This window comes from Pholcus phalangioides, unplaced genomic scaffold, assembly GCF_987345545.1.
Source record: "Pholcus phalangioides strain wild (caught in Gottingen) unplaced genomic scaffold, Ppha-v1.0 ptg000004l_1, whole genome shotgun sequence".
NCBI lineage: Eukaryota > Metazoa > Arthropoda > Arachnida > Araneae > Pholcidae > Pholcus > Pholcus phalangioides.
Window position 1 is genome coordinate 34283800 of NW_028301597.1, and position 14826 is coordinate 34298625.

Sequence of the window (14826 nt, forward strand, 5' to 3'; positions counted from 1 at the left end):
GAAGGTAGCAAGAAATAATGGTAAAAATCTTGCATCATGAGTGAGCTATTTCCAACATGATCCGAACGTACGTGCTTTATTCCATCAATTACCGACGCCTATGCAATCGTTGTGTTAGTAAGCATTTCATGTCACGGGGTGAACGTGATATAGACTGGTTCAAAAGATACTCTATAAGATATATTTCGGGTATAAAAGCTCGAACACACTCGCGTCTCTCTGTCTCCTTTCAATCATGAATTTCTTGGTGAATTTATGTGTGTTCGGTTTCGTCGTCTCGTCGGTTTCTGCGGCATCTATAGCCGAAGTTCTCACTTGCTATGCTAGGATGGTCTGCGACGAATGTAAGATGCATAATTATATACTGCAATTATACTTTTACTAATATGATTTTTTCCTTTACAGATGCTATGTTAGACTAATCTATTACCATGATTAGAGCTAGGATTTCTATGATTTCGCATATTTTTTTATGATTTGCATATATTTTTTTAAGATTTGCATATATTTTTTTATGATTTTGCAGACTTTGCTATATAGTAGGATAAAATACATGAGAACTGAAGATATAAAATGAATAGGTAGCGAAAAGTATATTTTTGAATGACAAAGCTCTAGCTTTTTGGTATAGCTACCTATACGAAAAAGAATTATTTTAAGAGAAAGGAAAACAAAACCTATGCAGTGGGTCGTCATCAGGAGGAACCCTATGTGCATGGTTCGAAAAGTGTAGGCGTTTCTGAAGGGTGGCCTAATTGAATTAAAAATGCCAACCCTTGTTACCCGACGCCTGCCTTCTCAAAAACATGTTGGACGAAAAAAGGATAATGAAAAAATGTTAAAAAATACAATATTTGACAAATATATGCAGAGCTTCAAATTAAAAGCTCAAAGAAGCATGAGAAAAATAAATACAAAGTAGTAAATATAGCAAAGTAGTAAAATAATTCTTTTTTTTTGCGATATATATATAAATTAGATACTATGATAAGGCGAAAAAATTAGAAGGAATTGAAAAATTGGGAAAAAAGATATATATATACATACACAAACATTTTTCACGATTTTTAGTCATTTTAAGGTACATTTTCATATTATTCAAGCATTATTTTCCCTTATCAATTTTCCTATCGAAAGACTATCAAGATATAAAAGAAGGAATGATCTTGGGAGTCAGCACATTTGCGCATTCATGTTGCTGGCATAAAATATTCAAGAGTAGACTTGTTGCTAGTCTTGTACTCAAGGTGGTCTGGTGGCCCCTCAAGGTCCCTTCCCATTCATTACTCCTCTAACCCATGGTTTCCCAAACTTTTTGTTTCATCGCCCCCCTCCTTCAGAAATTTTTTTCTCCCATCGCACCCCCATCTCGAGAAAACCCACAGGGTCTCATGTTATTAACCCGTAGCTTCTATAGCCCTCCCTGGACCGTTCCATCTCCACGGGGGCGATATTGCCCACTTTCGGAAAACACTGTTCTAACCCCTCAATATCAGTGTGGTTGTAAACTGATTCTGAGCAGCTCCTATAGATAACAAGGCTCGATATTTTCCCATTCTTGCTTGTTTTTTCTGACGTGGCGGAATAAGCGGTTATAGACTCTTCGAACAAAGGTTAGGTAATCCAAGAGAAAGTATATAGTACAGGGGGAAAAGGGGGAAGCTATTGTCCACCTCCACCCGCTCACTTATGCGTATAATACATTTACAGTGGAACTTTGCTAATTCGAAAGTTGGATAATTCGAACTTTCACGAGCTCCCTCTGAGTTTTTTATATAATCTGATGTTTAAATTTCTTGCTTTACTTGAACTTTTTTTATACATGTTTTGGGAAGTTAAATATTGGAGGAAGAAAAACGTGGTTTTGTATGAGACAATTTAGTTAGAAAAAATTCTATAAGCAGTCAGACTCTTTGCTTCATTCGATCAAGTTGTTATACAACAAATCTTTGAAGACCAAAAATACATACATACGGTAATTGGAAAATGCTGACGTAATTTCTGCACACTCTGGATGCCGTTTTTTTTTTATCTTGACTTCTGGTTCGAATTGCTATGTTGAGCAAAGTGAAAAGAAATATGGAGCCAGTCCTGAAAATATAACCAGGGTTTATGATTGACGTTTGATAAAAAAAAAAGGAGTTCTTTCTGAAAACGGCACACTTTGTATGCTAAAACGTGCATCAGAATTTAATTTGTTTTCGAGTTTATTTTTTTAACAACTCATCGACAAAACAAAAATTCCATTTCTGATCGGAAACCGGCAAAGCTCTGTGATCTAATTTCATAAACAGCCTATCCGTGCTGAATGAAACCAACAAAAGTGCTTGAATGACGAGTGAACAATTTCAAATATGAATTATCAGTATATAGGAAAATATCAAAATGCTAATTTACAAATTTCAAGCGTTGTTGTTTTTTGTCTTTTATAATTTAATGCCAACTTTAACATTGTTCAGCTGGAGTGCATCGGAATGTTTACCACTTGATACGAATTGAGTTGTTCTATGAATCAAGGTGTACCATTCAAAATCTGAAATTTTTCATCATCATAATGAAAGTATCAGGAAGTAAAAATTACAGTTATCAATAACTAAAATTTAGGAAAATTTGGGAAACAGTTTCGTAACTGATGATTAAGTTTCAATAATTGATAATTATCATCCCATGCTTAAGTTTCAATTTGTAGTCATTTTACGGATTCAGGATTAATGAATTGGATAATTCGAACTTTTTTCAGTGACTTTGGCCTTCGAATTAATAAAGTTCTACTTTCTATGAAGTGTGGGGGGGGGGGGCAGTTACCTCCATCTGTATCCACCGGAGGCAGTGTTTCTCAACCTGTGGTCCGCGATGATAATATAGGTAGTCCGCAAGTGTAGTGTACTTGACAAAATTAATTATAATGTAATTTAATTCTAATTGAATGAAAAAATTATTCAATCTTTGCAATTGATTTTTTGTTATATCCATATGGGTTCTAAGAAAAATTATACCTTCATACTCTTGAATTCAACATACATCACGATGGAAAATGACAGGAATTGCGATCCTACGGAATGCGATAAATACGAGGTATCACTAGATTTACTCAGTCAAAATCAGTCATTTAATCAATCAAAAAATTTGATTTTTTGCCTTAAACGAGATTCACTAAATACTGCTAAAATTTCTGAGCGGTGGAGGAAATCAAGATTTGCTAGAAAGGCAGTAAAATAAAATATTCAAATGATCAGATGACTACATTTGATTGAGGAAAAGTACGTTAAACTGAGATCTTAAATAAGGCAAAACATAAGGGATTATATTATTATTATACGGAAACGCCAATTACCATCAAAAACGTTGCCAGAAGTAGGTACAATTACCAATTGTCATTAAAATTGCTGAAAAATTACGAAAGAAAACGTTAAACCTGAAAAATATGTCATAATGAACATTTATTGTCATAATATATTACCACAATATAATTTATATATTGTGGCAACGTTGTGCATTCATGACCTTGATAAATATTACGAATTCAATATTTATTACATAAAAAATTGAAGCAACCAAAATTAAAGGAATATCCCGTAATACGGGACACAAGTGGTCCGTCAAATTATTTCATACATTGTACTGGTCTTTGTCTCCCTGCGGTCTTCCAGTGTAAGCATATTCGAAAGATCAAATCTGTTTTCATAGCTCAAACCTTGAGTGCCAACAAGAGCACGTGCAGCTTTCCTCTGCATCCCCTCAACCAAGTCTATGTTCTTCTGTAGGTAAGGTCTCCAAGACCCTACAGCTTACTCCAGTCTAGGACGAACTAAGTCTCGAGAAAGTGGAAGAATAACTTTAGGGGAACGCGAAAAGATCTTTTTAAGAATACAGAACATATTTTAGAAATTAATTGATAAAATATGATTTTTTTGAAAGATTTATGGCTGATGAATAGATGTGAGAATTAAGACCAAAATGCTTTTTTAAAAAAAAACGGGACGAACAACCCTTTGCGTTAAAGGTTTCATTATCGATGAACGAAATTTTCACATGCTGATTATACGCCATACAGACTATAGGGTATTTACCTTGAAAGAAACGAAATTTGTATCTGCCGATTGATTGTACGCCATTGCATATACATACGCAAAAAATTACGGTGGTATCAGTGGTGGTGTCCTGGAGATAGTGGTGTTCGAGAGTTCGATCAAAAAATTATGGAATTATAAGCGTATATAAAAAGTTTCTTTCATTAAAACTACATTTATGAGTACCGGTTAACTGAATGAGTTCATTATTAACTACTTATTAACCTACAGTAGAATCAAATACATGAGTTCAATTTGGATTCGATATTTATTTGCAGTGTTGATATTCATTTATATGATTATATATTTTTAGTTGGACTCAGCAGTAACTCCTCGGGAGTTGATTTCAGTGCACCAATGGTGAGTATCGACTAGTAATTTTGATTATCCTGCTAGCGTATTATCAATGAACAGATTCTAAAAAATATGTCATAAATACATTTTTGATTTATTTTATTTTGCAGTACTACAAAATCGGGCAAATTATAGGACCGTACATGAACTACTTTTTGGTGAGAAAGAAGTGTTATACATATACCTTCATGTACCATTTATTAGTAAATCAATCGATTTTTCATCTTTCGTGTGTGCTAATGATTCATGCTAATCTATAACCCGTTGGTAATTTCATGTAATATTATCAAACATTGATCCCAAGGTTATGTAATACATTCATTTAAATTTCTTATCTGAAAAGTTGAATAAGATATGCTATATTTAATGCACATTCCCGAGAATTAAATTAATAGATAGTTTGATGTGATCTAGAAAAGTACCAACAAATTTATATGGGGGAACAAAATCAGACCAGATAAAACTGATTGTAATTATGTGTGTACATGTTTTTTTTTGTATTACAGAAAGCACAATCCGTCATTAAGAAAGCCTCCGACTTTTTCAAATTCAAGATCGATTTTTCAAATGGCAAAATGTTTGTGAGGATTATTTCTGAACCCTGCAAACTCACTAATGAAGATCTGGTGAGTATAGCACATTTTTCCCTTACATCATCAAGACTTAGGTTTTTATGACCTAAAAAAACTCAAAAATGTGAACTTAACATTTTCCTATTATTTCCATTTCCATCTCTTCTTTTTCAGTCATTGCTTCTTACCCTATTAAGTTAAAAAAATAAACGAAATATCCATCAATTTATTTTTATAATTAAAATTATCTCTCAAAATTCAAATGAAAACCACGCATGCCTTATGCACAATAACTGCTATTCAGTACATCTTAGTACTACACTGAATTTTATGAGATGCAGTTTCAAAGGTTAAAAAAACACTACTATTATGTTTAGCTTCTTCTAAGAAATATTTTAAGAAACTATTTCACAAAGGTTTTTTTTTAAATAAATATTCGGGAAAAATTACCAGAAGGAGCAATATTTTAAGAAAACTTTTTATAAAGCATACGTCCAGTTTCTGCAATCTCGTTTCTTGTTTCTAAAGCTGAATTGAAATATTGAAGTACATGCAATCAGTTTTGCGTTGGAACTTTTAACATATATTTAACAAAATAAAATACTGTGGTACCATCGTTCCTTCTTGTTTTTACACAGAGCATAACTTCGGTCTACCGTCATTGGGCATTTCACTACCATTCTATCCGCTTTCAGATGTGAGTTGAGACGAAAGTGTGTGTGTGCGTGTTCTTTTCCTAACTGATACACCTAATCGTCTGTGTGCATATCTAGTAATGCGCGTGAATATCTAGTGGTAGTGCTGTCATCAGTGTTTCGAATCACGAGTGAAGTGTAATGCTTGAATATTTGTACAGTTGAAGGCAGGACCGCAACTGGCGGGAAAAGCAGGGTGGTGTGGTAGCCCGAGCAGTGGACCAGGAAAGGAGCCAAGATTGGTTTTTATTCGTACGAAATTACGAGGAAGGAGTGCCACACAAAATGGGTACCTACTTGCTTCAGGTGACAGTGCCAGTTCTTGTTTTTGGTTGCGCATAGGGTTGTAGGATCTGTTGCGAGAATTTTCAATGAGGAGAACAACTCACATATGGCCTGAAGCTGGAAAACGACAGAAAACCAACTTCAGCCGATCACCACTACTACTAAACCACACATGTACCTCATCCACATTCCCCTGCGGAACTTCTAACGGATTGGTACATGTTAGAATGTGCGCGTCTGTGTTGTGAACCTAACGTGAAGCTTGTTTCTGTGTAATGCTTGTTACAGTGCTGCCATCTACCACATATTTTTCGAACTATGAGTGATGAGTAATGTTTGAAGATTTTAGTAGTTTTTAGTAGATTTTAGTTTGTTGTAGGCAAAAGCCGATCACCACTGCACGACCTGACAGAAATCTCAGTGTATAGGCATGATCAAAATGCATTGAACGCGAAGATTTCGAGTGCCCGAATGAATAACATCTTTCTCAAATTCTTGGCGTGTCATTCAGAAACATACCAAAAGAATTCTTCCAAGAACACAAAAGTGGCCATTGGCCATGCAAAAGTTTTTTCCCCGGAAAAAAAAAATACAAGAATTCATTTCAAGTCATAGTATGTACATATCTGAAGAAAATGCCTACAGATTAAAATTTCCGGTGACAAATGACGGAAACATATGAACGATTGTTCAAAAATTATTAATATACACAACCAATAGCTCGAAAATGCCCAAAATATGACTTGTCATAAAAAAAATATGGCATTCCTTAAACATCCGAGCCCTAATTATAAGATTAGTGTATTATTTATCATATTATTGTAATGTTGTATTATTAATCAAATGCAGTTTTTTAAGTCCTTTTTAACGGAATGAATAATTGCAGATCGAATCATCCAAGTTTACATATGAGTACATTATACAGGGTGCATAGCTAACACCTTGCACCGCAAATTACTGGCGAACCATTGATCTTAGAGGCATACTTCCAACTAGAAAAAATATCCAGATAACGTGTAGATACGTCATTCATATTGCAAGGGGGCGCTGTATCATTATTAAAATATAAAAATTAACTTCTTATACGGGCACCCTGTCCTCAAAAACCCCAATTAGAAGATTGTTTTCCTGTCTCTCTTGAGGCCCAAAAAAAATCCATGTTTCTAAATGTCATGTTCGCTGAAACATTTAAATTAAAGATAAAAATTGGAAAAAACAGCATAAACTGACGCAAAATGCTTTATGTATTATGCAATTATGCTTAATGCTATATGCAATTCCCTCTTATGTATGACGGTTTTTTTCGCAATTTTTCATCATTTTTTGAATTCAAATATCTCTGCGAATATCGCATTTAGAAATATAATTTTTTTTGTTTGCCCTAGGAAAAACAGGCCAATAACTTTTTAGTTGGGTTTTTGAGCACAGGGTGTTCGTATACTTTTTTTTAATATATTTTAATAACTATACAACCCCTTGCAATATGAATGACGTATTTGAGATCAACACAATATTTTGATACTTTTTCTACTTAGAAGTATGCCACTAGCATGAACGGTTCGCCAATAATGTGCGGTGCCAGCTGTAAGTTATGCACATCCTGTATATCCAAGTTTACATGTCCTATGGGGAAAGTTTGAATCGATATACGAGTGATTCTCGGTTAACGAGCATGTTCACGGAACGAATTATGCTCGTTAACCGAGGTTCCACTGTGTTTGAAAGAGTTCAAACTAATGAGATCTCTCTCTCTCTCTCTCTCTCTCGGAGAAAGTTTATTTTTAGATCCAAATATGCAAACTTTAAACTTGCTTAATGGAAGTTGGATTTCGATCACACAATTTGTTCTGCCATCTAGTGGCGGAAAATCGCAGTTTTAGTTTCGATCTTTCAATTTCTGGATGGATAAGATTTTCTTTCGATTTTCCTAAAAGTGAGTTGAAATATTCTTCTAAGGTTTTAAAATGGTACAGTTGAATTTTTTTCTTTTTTTCAAGTATTAAAGCGGATTATAAAACAATGTTCAAATTGATATTTCGATCAACGATGTATCCAATACTTGTGATTCATGTGAAGTTATGAAACAACAAATTTTTCACACAAAAAATTCTATTATTTCGTATTTATTGTTTTTTTTTTTAATTCATGGACTATTTGAGAGAAGATATAACAAAAACCATTTTTGTTTCTTTAACAGCAAAACAGAATACAAAAAATAGTCGACCAATACTTAAACTTTTATGATGTAAGTACAATTATTATTTTTTCGTGTTTATTTTCTTTAAATAGTATTTAAGGCCACGTATGGAAATTTGAAGCAAGTTGCTATTATTAGTGTCTATAATTAGTAACAAACTTTTCCATTGCCTCGCACATATCAATTCGCTACCGTTCATAAAGCATTACGTTATCGCTGCTGTTTTCCCCGAAGATAAGACCCGGTCTTAGATCAATTTTTGCTCCGAAAGATGCGTTAGGGCTTTTTTTTCCGGTTGTGTCCTATTTTTCTGATGTAAATGATGATCAAATGAAATTCCTTTATTTCATATTTATACAGAAAAATGCAATGAATTTATGGGAAAACATATTAAGCATCTACAGGCAAACGGCTGTATACATGATTTACCAAACTGCATCATAATTGCAAAGTAAATAGAAAATATAAAATAAACAAAACATTAAAACAGAAAAAGAAGAAAGCATACGGCATAAACAAGACAAAATTATTGGAAATAAAATAAAATAAAGAGCAATATATTCACACAACACAAATAAAGTGAAATTCTTAATGTATGATGAAAAAAAAAACCAAAGTTTCCAATGGTAATGAAATGTATAATTTCGGTGCTAAATAATAAAACTGTTTACGAAAAATTTCTTTCCTGGAATTAAGAAAACGGTAAATTATATAGTAAATATTTACTTTAATTATCTGCAAATACCTACGAATTAGGGGTTGGATTTCTTACAGCATCATTTAGCGAGAGAGCCATTTGCCTTATGTCCAGCTAGAGAGCTCTCCTAAAATCACCATTTATTGTCTATGCAGGGTCTGCTTTTAGCGAATTAGTAACCTAGCTGTCACTGATTTAATCCCTGGGTAGCCCCCTGCATTAAGACGATTCTGCCATAAATAGCTTGTTCGATATGCTTACAACATCCCCAATCTCGAGGTAGGCAGTCATTGTTGCGCAAATCCTTACTTTGGAGGTGTTTAACTCTTGTCTACGTCACACATTAGAGAATTTACAATTATTCAATTAATATCGTCATTTTTTTTGAGTATAAATTTAATAAACGGATGGCAACAAGTGATATATAAAATGTGTTTATTGTGATAATATTATTTTAAAATTAACTGTGTGTGTGTATGTGTGTATGCATTCGCCGAATGAAGCAACGGACTTAAAAATGTATCTGTGCGGCGGACGAATTAACCTATTCGGCTTATTTTTCAGGTAGGGCTTATACTAACAGCATCCTAAAAAACCATACTAACGCTTATTTTCAGTAAGAATTTTTTTCCATGTGCGAGCCGATATAAATGCTTTCCCTCCCAACAAGATAAAATTTACTCCGTCTATCGCTTTTATTTATTTCCCTCGCTATGATACAAAAACACCTGCCATGATGTGTGTGGCTTTCTAGGAAGAGAAATACTTTTTTTTTTGGAAAAAAATATTTTTCTATTATTTATAATGAGAGCACATATTTCTTTACAGTGCTGAAAGAGTGGGGAAGGGGGAACACACAGTCTTTCTTTCAAGCTTCTTCTCTTTTGTAACCTTGAACAAGAGCTGACTCTGCCCACTGGCAGTTGATTGATTGTAAGGGGAGAGGGGGGAGGAATAGAAAGCATGTTATACAGTAAAAACAACTTTGACGTGTTCTTAGAAGACGAGTTATTTCGTAGTGGCTGAAATGAAGCAGATTAAGTTTGACGAGATATCTCGGGATTGCCGCTGAAAGGGTTCATTTTTTTGGCTGACGAGTGGTAGGAGTCATGCAGTTCATCCATGTTTACGCAAAAAAAAAAAAAAAACCACAATGATCGATGTTTAATCACTTGTTTGGAAATGTAAAAAAAAAAAAGTCGTCGGATAAAAATAAGTACCCTTCATTATGCAAAATTTATTTAATTTATTTAATTCAATTTATTTAATTGTCCGTTATAATGGGGTTCATTATAATAAGGTTCTACTGTATTTCCATCAATTAAACTAATAAATTAATATGGCATGATTCAGCCAAGCACAAGTAGAGCAGTATAATTTTTCCCAGTGAGGTGTTTCTAAGAGCCGCCCTTACCAGACGCGGAGAACGGTGCAAAAATAATAGCAAGGCCCTTGGCCCCGAATTTTTTCTTCTGTGTGAGAGAGAGAGAGAGGAATCGAAAATTCAGAAAATCAAAATCATGAAAATTCGGAATAAATGCAAGAATTAATTTAGGAATTGGTGAAAATTCAGAATAAATGAAAGCAATACTTTCACAATTAATGAAAATTTTAAATAAATGAAAAAAAAAGTTTCAGAATCTATGGAAATTCAGAATCCTATGATTGAGGAAAATTCACAAAAAATGAAAGAAATAATTTCAGAATATATTAAAATTCAGAAAAAAATGAAAGAAATTGTTAAAGAATTGATGAAAATTTAGAATAAATGAACGAAAAATTTCAGAATTTATGAAAGAAATTATTGAAACCGTTAATGCAGGGGGGAGGAGGAAAGCGCCCAAAACGTGCGACCACCCCTAAGGGCGGCTCTGGGTGTTTCGATATGAAATCATGAATTAATAACATTTCATCAATGTTTAAGTGCCAGTTTCCATATTCAAATGCTGAAGCTTTTACAACACGGCTTTATTACAACTATCACAATTTGTCTATAGGAAATATGTGGAAGTAAAAATAGTAAGTCATGCAGGAAACTCAAGCTAGTTCTGGTAAGTATTACTTTTTTGTTCTCAGGTGATCATTAAACTTTCTTACACTCGTGGATTGTATACAGAATGTTCACTCTTATTGTATATTCAATAGCTAATTCGTCAACAATTCTTCTCGGAGGTGATATTTTGGTGACGAGTGTTTTCAGGGGACCGAGAAAAATTAAATAAGGAAAAAAAAATTTTCGGTGCGGTCGTTCGAATAGCTGAAAACAATTTGTGTCTTTCTCAAAATATTCCAGTTGTTCTGTATAAAACACCAGTATGCATTTTCAAGTAAATAACATGTCTATTCACGAAGAAATTGATGTTTCTTCTAAAAATCCTACATTTTCTTCGCGTGTTGTTTGCTTATAGCATGTGGAGTTTTCAACACCAAGTTTTACGAATCTTACAGAAAAATTAACAACATACATATAGGACCAGGGATGGCTGAAGTGAGGGAGGCAAGGAGTGCAGTGCACCCGGGATGGAGGCGGTAAGGTACGACACAAAGTCAGATACAGAATTTTTAAAATTTTTCAGTATTAAAAATTCACATGATATAAGAACGACGCTTTTGAGAACGACGACGTTGAGAAAACTTGAGGTAACAAACAGGGCCTGAGACAATAATACGAGAAACAAAAATGCACTCCATCACAAGTGCGGCAAGTGTGCATTTTGGTGCTCCCCCAGCCAGTAATTTTTCTGGAACGGAAAAATTCAGCTTAGTTCACTTCTCTGGAGCACCAGAAACGAATTTTTATAAACTTATTAATAAAACTCGCTCCTTATACATCCTCTTCACGGGCCGGGCAGTAGCGTCGGAGCCAGGGTGCTGTGTGTGACAGAGATTAGTGACACGGGTCTGAGGAACCCCAAAAGTCATTCAGAAATCAAAATTTTCCATCAGAAGCTTAAAACGAGCACCCACCTGTTCGAAATACTTCCGACGTCCCTCTTTACGGGTTAAGTGTAAGTAGTGATGTATATAATGGTCATGGTCCCCACAAGGGTAGGGCTTATAAGGATCCAACCCTGGATGATTCTGGCCATTTTTGGTTTTTTCACGACATAAATTCCCTATAGAGGGGCCTGCCCAAGGTCTTAGCCTAAGGGGGCCCCTGCTACAGATTATAATGGCCATGGTGATGATGGATCATCAATAAGAGCTGTAACGTGAATCCAGTTATCTGCTGTAATTAAGAATGGTAAAATAATTTTAATCGACATAAATTCCGAGACAGTTTCTTTAAAAGCGGAATGTATGGTCACACACACTGTGTTGGGCAAATAGTGGAGCGTATCAAAAACATCAGGTTTGTCAAATGCTGAAATAAGCTAAAACCTATAAGCCTCCCACCAGGGTAGTCTTTACGGGTGGCACATGAAGCTTTGCACCCGGGTGGCAGATAAGCTTACGCCGTTTCTGTATAGGACACACAATAGGGGGAATTTGCGTATTCCCCTACGACGAAGACAATATATATATGGACGACAATGTTTTGTTGTTTATAATAAAACTGTCCGGATGCACCCATCCTTCGGGAACGCTTCGATATCTCTCTGAGATGGGAAGCGGAATATGTCCGGTTTTCAAAGTTCAAAGTTTAATGTGAAAATTCTGAAATATGTCGGCGATACAGTGAGCTGTAATTCAAGTTACTTGCTGAAAAATACAAAAAAAAAAAAAAAAACAACAAAAAAACATGCGATGAAAATTGGAATTTTTAAAAGAAACAACCATATCATCGTGAATATATGTGCTATTCATAAGAAAATGTATACTAGTACTGCACAGAACAAGTAAAATATTTTGAAGAGGTTAAAATCGTTTGCAGCTTCTTAGGGCACAGTGTTGATCAAAAAGACTTTTTCCCCATTTCATTTTTTCCGTCGGTCCCTTAAAAACACTCGTCACCGAATCCTCACTGCAAAAAGTGAGTTCAAGTATCATGTTTACGTGCCCGAAATTTCATAATGATTCTGGGAAGTTTCTTCAGTTTTCGAGAAATTCGGAAAAATGTCTTAACTCGGAATAATGGCTATACGGGGTGTCCTGTAAGTCCTAATTCTGCTTTTATCTCATCGAAAGTTCAGCGTAAAACTATGGTTCTGATTTAAAAAATGCTCAGAATGTGTTCAGTAATCATTCTGTACTAGTTGCGAGAGTAAAAATACAGTGTGTCATAAAATAACAAAAAAAAAATCTAAATTTTTATGTGATACCCCGTTCTGTGTTCTGCGATTGAAATGTTATCGTCTCGTTCCTCCTGAGGACAACTAAAAAAAATTCATGTTTCTAGGTGCAATATTCGCTGAGATATTTTAATTTAAAACAGGAGAAAAATAAAGGAAAGGTGGTTAATCCGTTAGATTACGCTAATCTTTCTAAACTTTTCCCTAATTTGGAATTAAAATATCTCAGCAGGTGTTGCACTTAGAAACATGAATATTTTTTTGTCGGCTTCAGGAGAGAAGCAACAAGTTGAAACTGTGCCACGGGACACAAGTGATCTAGCACTATTCCTCTCAGTTTATTTTATTAAAATTACGTTTGAGGTCGCGGGCCGTATAAGATGACTCTGAGGGCCACATTTTTCCCTCAGGCCACGGATTGAACATGCATGCTGCAAAGAAACATACTGCAGTCCTCTTATTGACTACCACTACTTGCAGCATAATATGCTATTTAGCATATTTGATTTGCGTATCAAATCAGTTGATCGAGGAAAAATAAACCACCATAAAAGAAAAACTGTACTTCTTATCTTGAACTGCAACATGTATAAACGTACTTACTCTAGGCGCTATAAACGTTTGGCAAATATCTTTTAAAAAATTTGAAGGGAAAAAGAACAACCAATAAGCCTATTGGTTACATTCGAGTAACCGACACGCTTATTGGGTGCATTTTCAAGCTTTATAAAAGAAATTTTACAAAACTTTAATAGTGTAATCCCAGTCTTTTCTCTTGAAAATTTATGAAATTTAAAGATTTTGTTCAGCTTTCCGAATGCATTATGATGTGTCTTCCTTTTTTTAAAGCCACTGGCACAGAAAATACTCGATCGCCAGTACCAGCACTGTTCACTTTGAGTCGGGAACTAGCACAAATGGACATCTGGTGGTGATGATGGCGCACAGAAAACAAGAGACCACCACCAGCGAGAAGTACGAGAAAGATGCACAAATTGAAAGACACGGAAATGAAAAGTTCAGCTTTCCTTTCATAAATAAAAGCTCCTGTTGTCTATTATTCCTACAAACATTTTACTCTTTACACGTGAAATTCATTATTACGGGCTGCACATTATTTAACCCCTTTACGATCAGGAACGTAATATTGCGTCCGAATGCCCATGGAATAAATTCAACCCAGCTGACTGTTTCTTCAACCTGTTTTTTTCCTCATCGCGAAGCTTTATTGTAATCCTATGAAACAAACATGTGTGTCCCCACTGTTCTCCTCAGGTTTTCCCCCTATTAGTTCTCCAGAGCATTCCCCACCCCCACGTATAATTTATCTTTCTCAGAACTAATTCCTTTATTATATACTATACATGGAAGTGAGAAAGAGAACACTTAGATGAGGGCGAAAATACAAAAAATACTTGTACATCGCTTATCTCTCTATAACTCTCTTATCGAATTATCTACTACTTTACTGTTCCTCCCCAACCTTATCACCTTTTTCTTTCTTTCCCTTTCTTCTTTCTTCTCCTTTCTTTTAACGTGCGAATAAGGCTACCATATTTATCGCCTATACGTCTAATACAGATCATTCAGATTTATCTCCAACAGCTTGTATGAGAAAGGGTTATTAATAATAATGTAATGAATTATATTTATTGGAATGAAATTGGTTGTCTTGTGTTTCATATATATATACTGAATTTGATTAAATAATGTTTTTCCAAAGT

General features: G+C 34.7%; 1 protein-coding gene across 1 annotated transcript; it reads left to right on the plus strand.

The window, feature by feature from the left end:
* Positions 1 to 216: 216 nt before the first annotated feature.
* On the plus strand, positions 217 to 14826 carry LOC149087333 (uncharacterized). The gene is made up of 7 exons (XM_089231842.1): positions 217 to 344; positions 4384 to 4430; positions 4535 to 4582; positions 4931 to 5050; positions 8174 to 8221; positions 10868 to 10921; positions 13952 to 14826. The coding sequence occupies exons 1-7, from the start codon at positions 236 to 238 to the stop codon at positions 14000 to 14002; spliced, it is 477 nt and encodes a 158-aa protein (XP_089087968.1). The 5' UTR covers positions 217 to 235; the 3' UTR covers positions 14003 to 14826.